This window comes from Pezoporus flaviventris, unplaced genomic scaffold, assembly GCF_033815535.1.
Source record: "Pezoporus flaviventris isolate CSIRO_AGI_PZ_B2104156 unplaced genomic scaffold, CSIRO_AGI_Pfla_v1 ptg000064l, whole genome shotgun sequence".
Taxonomy (NCBI): Eukaryota; Metazoa; Chordata; class Aves; order Psittaciformes; family Psittacidae; genus Pezoporus; species Pezoporus flaviventris.
In genome coordinates, this window is record NW_026892612.1 from 4173562 (window position 1) to 4194328 (window position 20767).

Genomic DNA, 20767 nt, shown 5'->3' on the forward strand with positions numbered 1-20767 from the left:
GGCAGCCTTGCAAGATGTCCAAGCAACTTCCCTATCTCCATAGGCTCTCACTATATTTTAAAAGGGTGTTGCGTTATCAAACATGTTGGCTGCTTGCCTGAATAAAAAATGAACCATGCTACCATAATTTTTTGACACTAAGTTGGAAATTTCAATTTAGCTCAAGATCTCAGCTGATTATTTCTTATGGTCTGACGCATATGAGTAAGTTGAATTCTCCCATCAGTAATGTAAAAACCATTCACCCACTTACTTGCTGCTCAGGCAGCGTCTCAGTGAATATGAAGCTCCTCCTCCACAAGTGCGCGAACATTCACTCCATGAGCCCCAGGCACCCCACAGTGAGTCTCGGTCTTCCTCAGAACGAGATGTTCTGGAGCTCTGAGGAGAGGAAGAAATTAAAAAAATCAGGAAAACTCACTTAAAGGACAAAAAAAAAATACTGCTGCCAGTTTAACATTTCTTACTGGATATCATCTTGGTCATGGAAAGCACCAAAGAGATCTGTTATTCTCTGACATTCCTACTGGTTGGCAGCCAGTTCTTGTAGTAGGGGTTGCTATATGAATTTGCTTTCATCCTTTGAGTATCATACTCTGTCTCAGTTTGAGACTGGTGATGATTATTACAAAAGAGCACTTTGGACAATAGTAAGGTGTGGTATTTTTCCTGATTAAAAGGAGGGGGTGGTGTACTTTAAACATTAGAAATTGTGTTTCAAAATTTTGTTGCTGTGTTCGGAACTGTGAAAGGGCCTTCCAAGATGCACTTGAGGAAAAACAGAATCACAACATGGTGAATCAACATGATGCAAAGGCATTCAAAATAGCGACTTTCATGCCAGATGTGATCCATCCTTCTAGGATACAATCTCATTAACATTAATGTGTCAGATAAGAGGAACGCAACACCAATTTACTGAGGTTATTTCAGCTCACTGCTTCCTGAAGGGTATTGTTTATAAAACAAAAATGTGTGTTTGCACTTTTAGTCTTCTAAAAAGAAAATGTGTGTCTGTGCTTTTAGTTTACATGGAAAGAAATATCTTCAAATTGCAAATGGGTGCCTGTCTGGATCACTCACCACTGGTTGGAAGCCCAAGAACATAATTTAAAAAGGTTGCAAGGTAAAGTCATGTGAACCAAGTACTCTTACCTCATCACAAATTATAAGGATCAGCAAAGCTAGACAGTCTTAGGGTCCAATTTTCTCTGAAATAAATTGTGCTCCCACCTGGAGTAGAGCCATGTGCCTGTTATTTGCATTCCAAGATCTGTTATAAGACCTATATATTCCCAGAAAGCATGTGATCTCAAGCTGAAACAGGCTCCAAGTTTTCTTTTAACAAGTGGAATAAACATAATTCATTTCAACTCCATCCATGTTTAATGTTAAAGAAAATAGAGCAGTTTTCCCTCCTGTAAACTACACAGTTAAGATTGAATTTGAAATTCTAGCAATGCCTGAAAAATCATTTTAAATCTGAAGATTGTTTATTGCAGCTTCAAAAGATATATACTGTTACTTGCTAAGAAGTCACTGTCTGGAACAGATTTTTCTAAAGTATCTTATATCACTAATTAATAATTCCTACCCACTAAGACACACCTAACCTGAGGGTGATCCTTCAGCTACAGAGCAACACAGCAGCTCCGGAAGAAATGAGCTTTAGGACTCCCAGAAGATTTCTCTAATAAGAAAGAGAAGGAACACCTTCTGCTTTTGGACAAGAAAGCAAAAAAGGACCATGTGTACAAAATGAAATCACTGTCAGTGGTTAGGGCACTCAGGTTAAGAGCATGGTATCCAATTTTATACTGAAAAAAAAATTAGGTCCACCATCAGTGTCTAATAGTGATTTATGAATTTATTAAAGAGTTGTCAGGCATTCATGTTATATTCAGACCAGGAGATGAACAACAGGTCTTTTGTACCCTCACCATTAACACATAGTACACAGAAATAATTTAAACTGCCTGGGAGAGTATGTAAAAAACATGATAACTGTCACACCTGTTAAAATCACAACAGCTGCCTGGCCATTCAGGAGCTGCATCCCTCATGAAAGAACCATGTATCTTTGAAGAGCTTGTGTGTACATGTGTGGCTGCACAGAGTGAGGAACATGAAAAGTAGCAAGACCTATGTTCATGTTCTGGGACTTATAAAAGGAGTTCAGGCTTAAGAAAATCAATCTTGGATGTGTACTAGAATTGAGTTTAAAAATTTGTTTGGAACTGTGCTATCCCTACAGAATCCAACTATTTGGATAGTTGGATATATGCAAGGTGTATAAATGCAGTTCATGTTGTTTAATTGCTCCTCAGTTTCTGAGGGTTCCAGTCTTCCTCCCCATTCAGCAAAACATTGCTAAAGTAATACTTTCTCAAGCATGAAGTATGTCGCCTAGGTTAAACAGCAATACTGATAGTGGAAAATGCAGCTAACCTCTTGCTGGACTACGGAATTGATACAGACTTTAAGCCACAGCTATTTCCCAGATGATATGCAATGCTGGTTTGTTTAAGAAATTTAAATCATCTGGTTCTTATCATATTCCCGCTGTTTAGGGGCATGATGAACTGTCAGTGACAATATGCAAGGCTCCTCTGAGGCCGTTGCCTAAACTTGTCTTCTGCTACTGTGAAAATGATACTAGAGACAGAAAAACAGTATTTTTCCCTATTATGTCGCCCTTCTGCTCTCCCTTTTCAGACACATCCAAGTGTATCCCTATATGAATTCTTGCCAATCCATACATTCTCCTTCTTTGAGTAATCCCTGATCATCCTTTGATGTTAGTTTGTCACTGAGATCAAATATATACTTCACACAGTACTGAAATGTTGTCTGTAATAAACCATAAGAAACTGCTCTCAACACTTCTGTAGTAGGTGTGTAACACCAGGAGACAAGGCCAGAGACCTCATCTCTTTTTAAGAAACATTTATTTCAAACTTCAACCAGTGTAAATACATGGTTTATAAGATTTCATTTGCACAGTGTTGTGTATCTTTGTTGCATTTCATCCAAGGTAACAGCTGGGTTACAGCTCATATGGGAAATTGCCTGGAAATCTCTGGCTTTTGAAGGAAGGCAAGGCAGAACAAAATCACAGCCAGTTGAATTAGTATTGGTAATTACTGTCAAACAAAATGTTAACATGGAAGACATTCCTGACTAGCTGTTGAAACTTTTCAGAGTGAGTATCTTGGAAACATCATAAGTAAAATATTCTGACACGTCCAGCTTGCAATGTACAAGGAACATGTTTAATGCATCGAGGCAGAGAGTTGTACATTGTTGTAACCAGTACTGTATGACCAAGCACATCCACTTTTCCAAGATAACTGTACCATACTGAAGAAAGGGCTTGTTAAAATAAGCCTTATCCTTGTGAGGAGCATAATTCCCTGGAAGCATTGGGATTCCCATGACAATAGTGGTCCTCCACTCCAAACAGATATCTGCCTATTTCATGCACCTCTTGAACACAGAGGTCCCTAACCAGCCTTAGCCATATAACCAAGGACTTAACAGGAATGAACACCAACCTATTTTCTTTTACCACGGGGGCTGCTTTGAAGTCAGGATGGATGAACACTGTTTAGCTGCTGTGGTAGATAACTTGCCTTCCCATTATAGTCACTGTAAAGACAAAACAGGATTTCAGCCTCCAGACCTGCCACCCTCCAGAAGGACTGCTCAAGCTGGAAAAACCTGCCTACCTGGAGTTCTTAACAAAGGAATGGGAGTTCTGCTCTCACAGAAGTTAAAAGAAGATGAAGAAAGAAAATGCCACTGGGCCCAAGTTGATGAAGTTATTTATTGCATGAGACACTCAGCAACAAGTGCAATTACTGATTAACTGCATGCTGTTCCGTGTGGCCAATTCAAAAAGATGCTTACAGAACTGTTCAAACTACAGCCAGAACACTGATTTCTCTGGCAAACAACCTGGAAAGAAAAGTAGCTGCAATGAGCGCTAGATGTTTTGAAGTAGAAGTAGCTATACCTTGTACACTGGCTTCCCTGCTCCCTGTGGGGAAGCAGCTCCCTTCTACAGGGTGTGGGGGCTGTGAGCTGAGCAGTGGCAGCCCACTGGCCACCTTCCACAGTCTTGGAAATGAACTGAGGAATTTTTGCCTTGTTTGCGCTTGCAAGACCAAGCAAAAGGCCTGTGAGGGAATAAAGAGAGTATTTCCTATGGAAAACCCCTGGCACAGGAACCCTTGATCTGAGTGACTCCACGCCCCAAGGAAGGCGCTGGCACAGGAGTACACACATGTGAGGGTATATACTGTACTTAGGGTAATTACTGTATGCTTAGACTTTGCTCATGCAGATAAATGGGCCAGGATTATTTTTTTCTTTTTTTCTTTTTCAGCTTCTTAAAAAGAAATAAACAAAAGTCAAAATCTCCATCTGGGTAGTTTTTAATTTACCCTTTCTTCAGGATCTACCACTCAGACAAAAGGGGAAGACACCTTGATTAAAAAGGGGAGAAGAAGAAATCTCACTGAGATATTCTCTTGCAGTTTTTCAGTTCTTATTCAGCTCCTATGAACACAGACACCTGACATGCATGCAGCTGGCTTGGCTCCCAGGGACATAAGTAAAAATTTGATGTGCTAGTCCTTGTCAGCACTGAGTTTCTTTTTTGTCTTCTTTTAACAAGCACAGTCATGCAAGGCAGGCTCATTACTAACGGAATAGAAAAAGGAAAATTACAGCATGTTTTCATTTTGCACAGGAAAGCAAAGGTTCATCGAGGGGAAAATAATCACTCCTCCCTTCCTATTCATGTATGACCTATTCATGTATGACCTGATATGGTCATTGCACAAGTAATAAGGGCAAAGTGTCCCACTGAACTCTGTTTCTTGAAAACAGAAATATCTGTAGTCTCAGTGTAGTGGACACTTGTACCGTTTGACAGTCATTAGCTCTGCACATCAAGTGCTCTCTGAACGATAAAAACATTGCCAGTGCTTTCCCCATAGTCCCATGGGATTCTTCCTGCTCTGAAGCAAGTCATACAGTTGTATATACACAGTATCTTAAAATTTATAATAAGGAGTACATAACTTCTAGTCTGCAACAAAACTGGGAAGCAGTGATGTACAGCCATCTCAGGGCTTTAGGAGCTGAACAGCCATTCATAAACCTGGACTGGGAGCTGTATCCCAGGAGAAATATTCCAAACGTGAGCTCATTTCTTCTTCTAAAAGGGCAGCAGCCAGCTGGGGGTATGGGTTGCTGGCAGAGGATGGAGCTGACACAATATCACTTCAATGTGGTGCATACTGCACTCCCTGTAACGTTTTATAACAATGCCTTATAAAACTCAGATCAGTCCTATCTCTCACTCCACTTACCCATATGAAAATATGCACCAGGAGAGTGATGTGAATACAAGAGCTTGCTTTCTAGCTTTCACAGACCCAAGTTGCAACACTCTGTTGTATTTAAATCCTGCTGTGCTGGTGTGAACACCAGGCATGGGTGATTCAACACAGAGCAGGTCCAAGCTGGCTCAGCCTCAGAATGTGTTGCCTAATTCACTCAGAAGGGTTTTTGAGGCTAGGACTGGTTCAGAGGGAGAATAGGTGAAATCACTTTCCGGAATTCAGAACCCACCCAACAACATGGGTTTAAAAGTGCATCTCCCATTTGAGGACTTTGGGTTTTTCTTCCACGTAGCAAGAACTGCAGCTGGGGAAAGAGCTCACAAGGCACAAAGAAAGAAAAAGAGAGAAAAGTAAAACTGTTAACTGCTATCTGTGACAAGGCCTATTGCATGCCAAGTGTTTTCTAAGTGGTGAGAAGTGAAACTTTGTGCTGGCGGGGCTGTGTTTGTCAGCTTCAACAAATAAAAGCCAATGTGCAGCTGACAATCCCAGCTCCACAGGTGAACCATTGTCTCCGCAAATACGCAGGGTAATATACTTAAGTGTATTGATTGTATACTAGCCATTTTTTCTTGCTTTATTAAACTGACCTTAAAGTTCAGATATTCACGCAGCTTACCTCCCTGTGCAGGTTGCAACATCCAACAGTGAGTCATCTTATGTGCACTAAACCCCATGTGGACTGGATTTAGAAACTCTTGTTCTGAAAGTCTGAGCTAGAAGACCTTGTCACAACAGCATAGACTTTACTAGATTTGTAAGCAGTAAGATGGCTCAGCCTCCTCATGAACAGTTCAAGACATTATGTCAAGATGCCTTAGGTTGCAGCAGGAGGATAGCACTCTCTGATCAGAAGGCATCATAGAGAAGAGAGAAGACCTCTTCAAAGATCTGTGTAATTTCAGATAAACATCTGCAATTATGAGTTATATTCAAAATAAATGAAGCCTCTTATTCTTCTGATGATCTGCCATCTCTCTCAGTCACCTCATGGAGCTGTGTATGTGTTTATTTTAACAATAAGGGGCCATATCAAGGGGTGAAATATTAAGCCTCAGTGGAGGCAGGAGAACAGAAAATTGAAAGGGAAATATTTATGGAAAAATACAGGAAGGGAGAGAGAAAAAGGGGAAGAAAGGAAGACAAAACCGGAGGGAGGGAGGGAGGGAGGGAGAGAGGCAGGCAGGCAGGTGGGAGGGAGGAAGGGAGGAAGGAAGGAAGGAAGGAAGGAAGGGGGAAAAAGGGAAGAAGGAGAAGTAAATAAGTAAATAAATTATGGAGAAAGATAAAGATCCCATCTCATAACAAAATATATAGGGAAGACAGGAAAAGAAAAGTGCTCATGGGACCCCTAGGAATTAACTACAAAATTCAGAATTTATCTGAGAGATTTATTCCCCCCCCTTTATCACCCCATAATTGATCTCAAATTAATTACTATGTTTATTTAAAAGAAAATACACAGTTCTTGAGAGTTTGCAGTGCCAGGGTGGAGTTGTTTGTTGGTTTGGTTTTTTTTTCCCTTATTTTTTTCTTTTCATAAAATTATAGAATCACGGGATGGTTTGGGTTGGAAGAGACCTTAAAGATCACCTAGTTCCAACCACCTTCCACTAGAGCAGGTTGCTCAAAGCACCGCCCAACCTGCACTTGAATGCTGCCAAGGATGGGGCAGCCACAGCCTCTCTGGGCAACACATACCAGCACCTCACCATCTTCATAGTGAAGATTTTTTTCCTAATATTTAACCAATATCTCCCCTTTGTCAGTTTAAAGCTATTCCCCTTGTCCTGTCACAAGATGCTCTTGTGAAAAGTTCCTCTCCAGATTTCTTGTAGGTCCCCTTTAGGAACTGGAAGACTGTTATAAGGTCTTCCCCTGAGCCTTTTCTTCTATACTGAGGTTGGACCGAATGATCCCAATTCTCTCAGCCTGTCCTCATAGGAGAGGTGCTCCAGAAGGACTTAAGCACTTTCAGGATATAAGCTGCTGCCACTTCATGCTGCTCTCTAAGATCACAGGTGATGAAAATATTCATATTTCTATTGTTTTCACCAAATAAAAAAACATAAATACTTTGGAGCCAGTATGCTGCAGAGAAATGGTATGCATTCCTTTCTATGTCAGTCTTCAGTTTTGTAAGGTGTGATAAAGCACTCCCTCTTGTTCTGGTGCTCATCATCACTAATGCATGACTGAGGCCATTGTAGAATTATGAGACTGCTAAAGTTTGGATTAGCAAAGCATATTTAAACTGTGGCAGCTCAAGTTTTCGGTTTCAGAGATTATTATTGAATCACCTCCTTCTCCCCTTCACCTAATTCAGATCTTTCATCTTTAAAACGCGGCCCTAGCTAGACCTTTAAGGAACATATTTATGATAGCACAGTAACTTGAAAATCCCCCATTCTTTTAAAAAGTTACAGAAACCATGAAAATGTCATATCCAAAGCACATTTACAATCATAATCCACCCACATACAAAAATGAAAAAATAAAAGGCAACCCTGGGCTTGTTAAGGGCAGTTATATTTGCCCTCAACAACGGATGCTTTTAACAGTCCAGGCTGAAAGAAATATGGAGATTTAAATAAGCCAGTAAGTAAGTAAATAAATAAATAATCCACTAATCGAATGCCAGCACCAGAACAGTAGGAGATCTTATTGCTTCCTTTATTCCCTTTCATATCTGAGTCTGTTGATACAGAGCAGGATCTGAACAATACACTAGCAAACTTCAAACAGGGACTGAGATTATATCCAACAAAGCTAGAAGGGGAAACTTGACACCCGTACAGTACATTCATATGGAAACAAAATGAGTTATATTTATTTTATGGGACAGTTTGAATTTATAATAAGTTACATGTAATTTCCTGTCTCATTTCTTGAGCACTCTTGGAATTTATTTCAGGATGTCTTACATTATCACACACCCCCTCCCCTCCACCCTGACACCCTCTCAGCTGAACTTGCTCTACAAGAAGCTCCTGAAAGGCAGAAATCCCTGGGCAACCTCTAAAAGGTTGAAGCTTTGGAAGGAGTTTATATAAAAACGGTGAAAATGAAAATGGAAACTGTGAAGATTAATGTATGGTAGAATAAGCCCATCAGTACTGTCCAAATAATTCACAGGTGGCAGAACTATTAAGATTTCTACATGTGATTGCCATGGAAGCAGATTAAATCTCACAAGTACATACAGAGTTTTCCCTCCCCCAGTAACCCATCTACACAGCCTTCCAATTTCACCTCAACTTCAGCTACTTTTATAAGAAATTTGGAAAAGTTGGGTTCTGGCAACATACAGAAAAGAAAAAAATGCTTATATATGAAATGAAATTCTAATCAGCGGACTTAAAGGGAGGAAAAAAAAAAGTAAAAAGCTGGAAATGCACCTAGAGTTAGTAATCTCTGATATGGTAACATCTCAGTCAGTGAAGCAGAGAGAAGATCTTGGCTTACAGTAAGCTTTAACGTGTACACTCAGATTCAGGCCACAACAAACCGACAGCACTCAGCAAAGGTCTTATTTTGAATATAAGATTAATTTTCCACTCAGGGGCTTCACAAGGAGATATTAATGACCAGTGCTTTATGGAGGTGTTTTAATTGCTCTTGTGCATGACATGTAAAAGATCAAAATGGAAACTTATTAAATGAAAAGACTTCAGCACAAAGCCTAAGCAGGTGAAATTCAACATAGCTCTACTGCAGAGGCAAATCAATTTATATAGATGAGAAGTTTGCTCTTAAAGCTCAGCTAATATTGCGCTTATGAAACATTATGTTTGTAATAACAGTTAGTATCCTGAGAATGGTATTTGCCACTTCCAAAAAGAAAGGCAAAAACCTTAAAGTCCAATGATCTTATACTATTATGAGAGAGCCTTCAACAGAGGCAGGTAAGAGACTGCATACAATAGTCTTGAAAGACAAGTGAAACATTTGAGAGCGGCATCTTTCAAACTGTGATACCAGCCTTTAAATCTTTTTAGTATTGATAATGCCCAGTAGACAACCCTCTCTCTTTATCCTGTGTGCACAAAGAAAAATTCTGTCTGATTAAAATAGGTCTGAACATGTACAGTGTCTCTTAGAGTGCATCATGGCAAATCTCAGACCTGTGATGAAATGCTTTACATTCCCTTAGACAGAAAGACATCTAAATTAATAGATTGCAATAAGCATTGACTAGTATTGATTTGTATTCAACCCTATCCAGGACTAAAATCTTTGAGAAGATTTTCCATCACTCCATAAAATGTATATCTCTTGATTATTTCCTCTATTTTATCTGAACATATATTTAAGGAATGTTATAAGACCTTGAATAACCAAAGCTGGCCAGCTATTTGGTAAGACAAGTCTACTCTCCATTGGCTGATATGAAAATTTGGAGATGCTGAAAGCTAAAGTTATCCATTCCTGTATGTCAGTTAGGAAGAAGTTGTGTTTCATACCAGAGTATAATATCTGATTGAATTAGGCATTCCATGCCAGCTTTTGATTACTTGCTGTACATTGCATGAGAAGACTTTTTTCATAACCATCCTTGACTTGGCTGCTCCCCATCCTGATACCATAGCATCTGGTGCTTGATGTGCACTTACTTGTTTTTCAGCTATCTTCAGCTTTATGATTGTTTCTGTAAGGATGATCTTATTACTCTGCTTTATTTCCTCATATAAGAGAATATATGACTCTGTGGCAACAGATTTCAATTTCCCACTTTTCTTCCACATAATTATTGCTATAGCTCTAACTTTTCTTACAAGCTTAAGAAAGTAGCTATGAAAAGGAATAGAAACAACAGTGCCATCTGCAGATTTGACGTGACAGCAGAAAACAAAAGGTTATATTTGGATGGTTAACAACACATTTACAATGGATTAAGTTTCTGTTTGCTTCAGTGAAAATTCAGTCATTAACAGATTGATAGCCCTCTTTTAAAGACATAGTTGTCTAGGCATGTGGACTACATATGCTTTACATTGAGTCATGAACCTTCTGAGTATATGAGTTTGTCCATCTGACAGATCCATGACTGAGCATATTCTAATGAATATGAGCATATTCTAATCTTCAGACTCATCACTGTGTTTCTTTTTTTTTTTTGTCATGCTCTGTCAGACATGTGAATCTAGTAAAAGTCATTAAAACAAAATGTGTTTAACTTTATTGACACTGATGAAGCAGACCAATAGGTCAACAACTTACATTAAGTACTGACTTCCATTGACTAAAGTCTGAAAGAAAAAAATTCCATCACACAATCTTACCTCAGTTCATCCACGCCTTTGCACTTGGTAGAAAAAGAGTAAACAAATGATGTACTTAAAAAAAAACCACCAACTGAAGCCAGAGATCAGTAAATTATGTCCAAACACAAAATTCTAGAGTCATGTAAGAAGTCGTAAGTATACACACCTAGTGGCATCTAGACTTCCACATACTAAATCTTTTACTTTTATACACGTGAAGCATCAGGAGTATAGCAGCAGTGGTCACAAACCACAATGGTGAGAAATTTTACACTCTGTCACATGAATAAATCTTAGCTTTTTATAGTTGAATTCTGTGTTTTAGCTCATCTTTACACAACTGACGTGACCAAGTGCCAGTCCCTACATATACTTGACTATGGATGGAAATGTATGTGTGCACATTGGATCTGTAAAGGAAGTATCTCCCTCTATACAGCTACAACTGTAGAAACAGGAGCAGACGTACAGCAGAAAATAGACCTATCTACACATGAAAGGAAAAGATGTCAAGCTTTGTACGTTCAGATGTATACGAGAAACATTGTATTCATTCCACTTTCTAGTTGTGCTTGTGGTCATCCAAGACAGACCCAGCTAGATAATAGGGGGATGCAACGCCAAAGAGCCTGGAAGGAATGGACTATTGTATTTGACTATTTTCCATGTACAAATTAGCACAGCAAAAGAAAGAAATCCTGCAGAAAAAACACACATACTTTATTACAGTTCTTAGGGTTACTTCTGTAAATACCACAACAGCAAGAGAGAGAGCTAAAAAAAACTGTTGGAAAAGATGGAAATAACAAATGCAAATGTGATTAAATGCCCTTCTGACGTGAAGTGACTTGAGTTCAAGTTCAGATGAACACATGGCTGGTTATGGTTTTGGCTACATTTCCTTTTAGTTGAACAACTGTGATTTGCTTGTGTTAGGCTTTTATTTTTAAATATTTATATATATTAAAAAAAAATATAAGTATATAGAGGCAATATAAATATAAAATATAACATACATATTTAAATATATATGGAATTTTAAATATATAGAAATGTATTTAAACCATTAGAAAGGGAAATCTTAGGAACAGAATGTCTGCTTTCTTCTGTTTCTCCTTGAAGTTGTGTGCTAGTATGTCTGCAGCATGAAGAAATTCACAGAGCAACAAGCAAAATTTTCCAAATACCAGGACCTATCTTGGAAAGAGAGAAACTGTCTTTTCAAGTTACTTTCAGTCTAATGCTACTTTTTCAAGACAGGTGTACCATGTTATGGCTCAAATTTTCAAAATTAGCTGTGAAAGTACCTAACTGCCATTTACATCGGGGAAACAGGGGTCTGAGTATGGAGTAAGTTCTAGAATACTTAACGAGTAAACTACGGGGGACTAAGGTCCCGAGACCTTATTCGAGCACCACTCATACTGAAAATGAATATAATTTCTCCTGAACAAGGTTAAGAACCCTAATGGAGAAGTGAGCAATACTCACTACTGCAGCACTCCAGGCAGACTGCCCTGAAGTCAAGGGGAACAGAGATGTTGTTGCTGATACTGCCTGTAAGCTTGTCCACTCCCTTATATAATGTGTGCATGTGTCTGGGCTATGCATCTTCCTTACTGAGGCAAGGATGTCGAGCAATTGTTACTTTGCTCTACAGTGTCTTACTGAGAATACAGGAACATGTGATAAATTATTACGACTAATCCTGGAAATGCTTGTTACCTAGCCTTAGAGCTTACAACTATGAACTTCTGCTGATGTTATTAGAGCACTGCATGACTACTGGCTGCTTGTTTTGCTCAGTGTAAGACAGAGGTTTTAGAGAGATGCGAGGTGAAACACATAAATCCAAATGCTGATTGTTATAGTTGTCAAACTCACTCCACCTACTTGACTAAAGGCTAATAGCTATAAGGCCTCTTTTCTGTCTCAAAAACATCCACAAACATCCTACCATGCCCTGTGTGAACTCATGCTGCAATAAACTGCAATAGTAACATGCACACCAAGTTATCCTACAACTTATCTCTATCCAAGCTCTAAGTCAAATTCTTGCATGTTTACCTAACCTCCTGCTGAAAGAAAGTGAGAGATTTTCCTGAGTATGGAAGGAACAAAAGAATGGCCTGATTAAAAAAAAAAAAAAAAGTTAAGCTTGCTTCACATCACTATTCTTAAGGCACAAAGAGATTTGGTGGGAGGTGTGTGTGGGAAATCTCTTGAGGCAGAGTAAGTCATATGAATACAAAATAGTATAGTATGGAATATAATGCATAATAGTTGGCAGCAGAATGCACCATTTATTTTCATGAATTAGGGACTAAGAACTTAATTCACAAGCAGCAGATTGAAGTACAAATGTTATGAGTATGAGCTTAATATGAGGCCAAATCCTGCAGTTCTTACACAGCCTTGTTGAGTTATATGCCCTGTTGATCTTCCCTAAATTAGGACTGCATGACTGGCTCATAATATATTACACTCATCAGGTTATAAGCTTCTAATTTTCATAAATGAAAGAGAATCTATGCTAACTTTATGCCATTTTGTGTGAATTCAGTATTCTAAACAGAAAATAGGCTTTTAAACAAAATGAAACTTTAAGATCAATCCAGATAGATCTAGTGATTAATTAGTATTTAGTGATTCTCAATTCAAAAAGTTGTGGGTTTTTTTTAATCATATGATAATTTTTAATAAGCAATTCAAATAGGGTTATTCCAGTGTTTATGTCCCCCTGTGGCTATTAAAAAAATGTGCTAAGATTAGTTCATAATGATTACCATAGATCATTGTATACAGACAAATAAGAAGACACAAGCCAAATACCCAGAAAAAGACAGCATATATATATGCCAAGATGATATGGTGTCAAATGTGTGCATAAGAATATTCTTACTGAAGATTTTCTGATAGCAAACATACAGCCCATACTTATAAAATTGAGTCAAAAATGGAACATTTACTATCAATCAAAGAGTAGAGCTACAGCTCTCAGCTACAGAGCATCCTATCTGGATAATCATGGGAAATATACAAGAAAATCATATAGTAACCATCAGCTTTACAGCCCTGACGTATACCAGATATCACATTACATATCTTCCAAAAGTTGGTATAAACTTCTTGTAACGAGTCACAGCAGTAATGAGGGCTCACTTAAGCTGGCTGCAGGAAAAAGTTCAATACATGCTGTACAAGGTTTCTCTGCATGTACACAACTGAAAAAATATTTTCTCTTTTCCACTTGTATTTTTTTTTTTTATTATTTTTTTTTTTAGGAAGGAAGAAAATTCCTGGAGCATTACAGTGTGATATAGTTTGATTTAAAGAGGGGAGAAACAGCTCTTCTCTAAAGCCAGAGCAGTTAAATCACCATTCACAGGTCGTTGCTCTTCAACTTTATAAAACTGATGCCAACATCAACTTCTTGGTTCTACCTGCAGCAACCCACAGTATTAAGGCTCCAAGCCTGGAATGCTTTAGAGAGGATAAGATTTACATGATTTGCTCAAATCAATCTTTCTCAAACTGCAATCTTACAGCTTAAAACCGTACCAATCCACATATATACACACAGATACAGTATCAGCTGCAAGCAATACATTTTTGCAGGAAAGAAATGGAATTTACCAGGACGAGGAAAGCCAGAAGCAGGGTGCCAGCAGTTGTCCAGCGGCAGCCCTCCATGGCTGGGTCTGTGCCGGCCCTGGGGTGGGACACCGCACAAGCTGCGAAGTGCTCAGCTGCCTGTTGTCACATCCAGCGCTGGTGCGAACCTTCAGCCCCGCTTCTCCTCCTCTATCAGCCCTGCTCACATTTCCTGACCCAGGCGTGGGTGGGTGGGTTGGAGCTGCGGCGAGGCGCTCACCACGCCGACGAGCAGCCAATTCCCCTCCTGCTAGTCAGACATGCAGCACAACAAAGCCAAGGGGTCCGGGAAAGCATAGCAGTGAGAGACAGAGGGGAGCTAAAGAGAGAGAGAGGAGGAGGAGGAGAAGAAGGAGGAGGAGAAAGGCAGAATGGCACAGCTGAACGGAGTGCTCTGCCTTCAGCTAGCCACCCTCCACGAGTTCTGTTCCACCACTTGCCATTAGCTGCTCGCGCTTATTGCTAGGTCAGTAGGAGTCCTCCTGAGTGTGCATTGCTCCAGACAGGAGGGAAATTTAATCTGTGTCAATACATAGCATATGCCATAAAAGGCACCAAAGACAGAAAAATGCTCTCCGGAACCGTTTTATGCCATTTGTTTAGCAACAAGGGAGTCTGACTCTGCTCTGAAATTTTCAAGCATGAATTTTTCTAACAGGACAAAGTTATAGTCTTTCTGCCACTACTTTTTTCTTCTGGGGGAAATTAAAAAAAAAAACAGCAAACAACCCTTATTCCCTATCAGAAGGAAAGTAAGCTTACAGGAGGAAGAATTTTGCACAGAAAGGCGAAGATCCACAGATTTCAGGAAAGCCAGGAACTCTGTCTTTTAAGTATTTAACAGATAAGAGTTTCAAATCACTGCTCTCATTCGGCTCATGATTACTGCCTATCAACCTGCATTGTCTGAAGTCTCCAGCTTTTCTTTTGTGTGTCTGTTAATTTTATTTTCTGAAGTAGAAATTGCAGACTGGATCCAAGAACTCTTTCTCAACATGACAGGCACTCTCCCACATAGGGGCGAGCTGGACATCTCTGGCAGATGCAACATTATGGTGCTGAAGAGCATGCTACATCCAGATGGACATGTAAAAAGCCCTGTCTTCCTAAGCTCTTGACTGTGGTACGTAAGTAAGCTCAGGCAATGAAGGAGAAAAATAATGTACATGTGTGTTAGGGGTGGAGAACAGATTGCTAGCAATGAGCCTGAAAACTGGCTAAAGTCAGAAGCTAGCAGAGGAAAGCAGAACTCTGCCAAGGGCGCCAGGACTGGGGACTGAAAGGAAAAGGGAGCAAGTGTAGACTACAGACCATTTAAGAGAACTGCACAGCAGTCGAAATGAAAAACAGCCTGCAGGAAAAGCTGGAAAAGCAGATGGAGAGTGATACAGAGTTTGCAAGGGTGAAGGAACTGAGGTGACATAAAGGGAGTTACGTATGCTGAGAAATCAGATAGGAGGGAAGAAGAGGGTCTGGCTTGGCATAACAGAATCAGGAACATAAATGCTAAAGACATCTGAAGGCCAAGATAGAAAAGAGATAAACTAGAAAGAGCTGGGCTTGGGAAATGCAATAGGCATTTTTCCTCACGGACTTGGGAAATTAATTAGGCTGAAGAGAAAAATTTGGAATAAAAAATAAAAGTAGTTAGGAACAGTGGGAGAAAGAGATTTCAGCTTGCAAGGGCCAGAAGTGTCTCGGTTGGGTACCTTTGGACTTGTCAGGCAAGGAAACAGGGACAGGAAGACTGAAAAGGCTCAATGGGAAGGGGCTACAGTGAAAAACCAGCTAGTTTGACTGAATGTAGCAGGGGTGAGGAAGACCTAAAATGGGTACTAAGATTCCTCTACTATCAGTGAGTCCTTTATGAGTCCAAAACCCCTTACACAGCAACTTCAGAGATCACCTCCCAGAAACAAAGGGAGGGATGAACAACGTTGCACCACCTTATGGCTCAGAAGAGGGAAAACTCAGGAAACCAAACATACGAATCCATGAAAAGGCTATTGTACCTTTTATAAATTACAACACCACCATCACCACACAAAGTCCCCAAATTCTTTTCTTCATCAGCAGTATCAATACACACATCAAAGTTGTACAAAAGGATTTTTTCCACACATCTCCTGACCACTGTTACGTCTTTTCTTTTGTACTCTGGTCTTTTGCCCCAAGAACAGTGATGATATGATGATTGCTTTATTTTTAAGAACCAAAATGCTGCAATTGCGATCATGTGACTTACAGCGGATAAAATAACTCAGAAGGACATTTTCATTATATGCTTTCCTTTTTCTCTATACCACACCCACACCCCCCCACACCCCCATGTAACACTACATGAGCTCATTTCAGATCTCATGATTTTCAACATTTCTTGTTCAACTTTGGAAAATGCGGTGTTTTTTTTTTAAAGGAAATTCTGGAGATTCTTCTTATCAGTACAGAAGTCTCAACAGCCAACTAAATCATCTAGGCTGGAATAATTAGATAATACATTGATTCCATGTATCCTGCCGTGGTTCTGCTCATGGACCTCTCATTGCAGCTGATGGGAATTTTGCATGGAGAATGATGACAAGAGAAGGAAGCTAATCATAGAATAATATAGGTTGAAAAGAGCCTTAAGATCATCAAGTTCAACTGTTAACCTAATACTGCCAAGTCCACCACTAAAGCACATCCCTAAGAACCACACCCATCTAAATACCTTCAGGCATGGTCACTCAGCCACTTCCCTGGGCACCCATCTTGCTACAATCTCCATTCAGATAGTTGTAGAGAGAGAGGAATAAGTTCTCCCCCCAGCCTCCTTTTCTCCATACTAAACAATAGTAGCTCTCTCAGCTGCTCCTCACAAGAATTGTTCCCTAGAATCTTCACCACCTTCACTGCCCTTCTTTGGACATGCTCCCACACTTTAACGTCTTTCTTGTAGCGAGTTGAAGATCTTGCAGTAATGTTACCAAAAACCTGAAATGTTCAGACATGTTGAAAAGGTGTTTAGCTATAAGGAGCTTTGTTTATTCAAGATACATGTTTAATTGGGAGCAGAGCAATAAGATGTTCATAATAGCCTTATAAGTTTTACAAAATTCACCAGACCTGACTTTGTTACACATTTAAAATTCATGCCAGATTCTAAAATGCAGCTTGCATTTTGTTTTCACAACAAACTCAATGCAAACCCCATAATTTTTTTATGAAACCACATGAATACAATACTTTTAACAGTTCGGTTTTCAGTTTTCTGCACATATTTGAACCTAGATATCAAAGTGAAATTCAAGGAATGGAAACTCACATGAATCAATCTAAAGGAAAGGTCTACTCAAATTCTTGCATGTAGTTTTAATAAGTAGCCATGCCCAGTGTCTGCCAATTTCTACAGTGCAGTGTTGCATCTACTTAAAGGCTCATTTGAATTATTCTGAACTGAAAAAAAATGAACTGAAAAAGAAGTATAGATTTATGGAAAAATTACTTTAAGTCATGAAGTGCCTTCAAGTGTTCTGGAGCTTAACATTCCTATATACCGCTGTTCAGATCCATGGTTTTGTTATACTGCACATATGCATTTTGCAAGGAGTAAATCTATTTATCTTGCTGAAAGGTCATTCTAGATATGGAACACTAGTTTGGGGGTCGGTGTATTTCTTTTTGGGTTGCATATATACTAAAAGATAAAGCATATAGTAAGAAGGAAAATATGCCCTCCTGGTAAGATTGCCCAAAAGGTGCAAAGCCCCAGGCCCTGTTCATCTCCAAAATTTCTCTGTCATGCACCCTAAATGAATGCAAGAATTCAGAGCAATAAAAGACTTCTAACTGCAGCAGAAGTAATAGCTGAAACTTCAAATGATGTGTTAGCTTATATGAATGGTGACTACTATGCCCAGCAATTTGTTTCACCAGTAATAGAGAGGTTGTTGTCAGTAGAATCCTATTGCTACAGATGAAGTTCTGAGTCCTCTAAGATCATTTGCAAGATTGATACTGGAGGTTGGTGAGTCCAAGATTGCATCCAATATCACCGTGCAAGTTATACATATGCAAATATGTCACCTTCAAACCCTGATAGTACAAACATAAGCCCTTCACCATCTTAGGGGAGAGCAAATGAATAAATACATGCTACTCACTGTCCTGAAAATTACCCCTTCAGCTATCTGAACTGGTCATTATTTCCAGTTCTTCACCTCCGCCAGGTCTTCAAATTAAATCTGTGAGCAGAGCTGGTTATTGACGCTACACCTACGACAGATTATATGAATGTAAAGCAAAGGACAGTGTCTGAAGCAGTGTTTTAAGCTCTACAGATTTAACAATACTTGATTTGGAAAACACAGGTCTAGGCAGAAGAAAATTGTTAACATCTATATACTTTGTAGCAGGAAAGAGTGAACTCGGGAGCTCATCTTCTTGGGGATAATAGGTGACAGTTTTCACTCAGAAGCCACCTGTCTCCTTGAGGTTGGACCTCTCTATTTTTCATCAGGTCTGTAGGATTTTTTATTCTTTTTATATTTTCAGTGAACAGTTTTGGGTTTTGGGGGGTTTTTGGTTGGTTTTTGGTTTTTGTTTTTGGTGTTTTTTTTTTTAATGAGCCTGCGTTGATTTCTGAAAATCTGGAAGCTTGTACAAGCAGAGTGAGAAGCAGGAGGAAGCCTATGCTTTATAAGAAGCTTTAGGTAGGATTTGTATTTACATGTGTGTGTGTGTCGTGGTTTAAACTCAGTCAGCCACACAGCCGCTCTCTCGCTCCCCCCTCTTCTTCCTCCCCCTTTCTCCCAGAGGGATGGGGAGGAGAATCAAAAGAATGTAACTCCCACGGTTGAGATAAGAACAGTCCAGTAACTAAGGTATAACACAAATCACTACTGCTACCACCAATAACAATAATGATAAGGGAAATAACAAGGGAAGAGAATACAACCACTCACCACCCGTCGACTGATACCCAGCCTGACCAAGCAGTGATCTAGCCCTTCTGGGTAACTGCCTCCAGTTTACATACTGGGCATGACATGCTGTGGTATGGAATACCTCTTTGGCTAGTTTGGGTCAGGTGTCCTGTCTCTGCTTCCTCCCAGCTTCCCCTCCTCTCTGGCAGAGCATGAGACTCACAAAGTCCTTGGTCACAGTAACCATTACCGAGCAGCAACTAAAAACATCGGTGTTACCAGCACTGTTCCCAGGCTGAAAGCCAAAACCACAGCAGTGCACCAGCTACTAAGAAGGAGAAAAAATGACTGCTGCTGCTGAACTCAGGACAGTGTGCTTGTGTGTGCCTTTGGTAAATGTGAAAGAAACTAGGAAAAAAATTGTAAGGACTGCAATATGCTGTACTGCCTAGGTAAAACTCACCCAGGTGTATATGACCTGTGATTATGAAAGCAGTTTCCTGAAAGTTTAAGGTGCTGATGCATACAAAATCTTTACCTACAACTCTAACTTCAGATAAAATTCAAATGTACAATAGCAGGAACAACATAGTTCTGAGCAGCATGAACAATCTCATTCACACCTAAGTCAATAGACAGATATTTCAACCTTCAGAATATTCAGTCTTTGCCATGAATGCAAGACTGGTTGCCGTGAGCACTGCAGTGCATTCGGGTCACCTGAGAACTGGTGTGCTGTGACCTCTCTGTCTTCTCACCAACAGCAACCTCTAAATCTTATGAGAGGAGACTAACACTCAGGTCTCAAGATTAACACTGCTTAATCCATTTTGTTTAGCTGGGCAGAAATCAAACTGATGAGATGCTTTCACATGAAACATTTTGAGCTTTCACCACTGAAGCTGAATGCTGAACAGTTGCTTCTTCTGCAGGAATTGTGGGAACACATACAGTGAATTTATATGTGAGAACTGCTTCTTCCTAGAAATTTAACTGCACTCACTGATGAGCTACAAAGACCTCACCCCCTTCCCATGCTAGACTGTCACCATTTACCTTGTGAATTTAGATAGAATCAAGGAATGGCTTGGGTTGAACGGGACCTTAAAGAACATTTGGTTCCAGCCACCCTGCCGTGGGCAGGGAATCTTCCACTAGACCAGATCGTTTAAAGCCCTGTCCAGCTTGGCCTTGAACACTGCCAGGGATGGGGCAGCCACAACTTCTCTGGGCAACCTGCGCCATTGTCTCACCACCCTCATAGTAAACATTTTTTTCCTAGTATCTAACTTAAATCACCCACTGTCAGCTTAAAGCCATTCCCCCTTGTCTTATGCCAACATACCCTTGTAAAAACTCCAGATTTCTTCTAAGCCCCCATTAGGTACTGGAAGCTGCTCTAAGGTCTCCCCTGAGCCTTCTCTTCTCTGAGCTGAATAAGCCCAACTGTCTCAGTCTGTCTTCACAGGAGGGGTGCTTCAGCCCTTCCATATCCCTCTTGAGTTGGGAGCCCCAGAGCTGAATGCAGTACTGC

At 39.9% G+C, this 20767-nt stretch overlaps 1 protein-coding gene across 3 annotated transcripts in view; it reads right to left on the minus strand.

Moving 5' to 3' along the window:
- Positions 1-20767, minus strand: part of ADAMTSL1 (ADAMTS like 1) — a 405845-nt gene that overhangs the window by 151993 nt on the left and 233085 nt on the right. For 2 of the 3 annotated variants that reach the window (XM_061470878.1, XM_061470875.1), the window contains exon 3: positions 254-381. In XM_061470878.1, coding sequence (XP_061326862.1) covers positions 254-381 — 128 coding nt within the window. Of the gene's footprint in view, positions 1-253; positions 382-14311; positions 14753-20767 lie in introns of those variants that run through there. The other variant, XM_061470877.1, reaches the window with a different exon arrangement.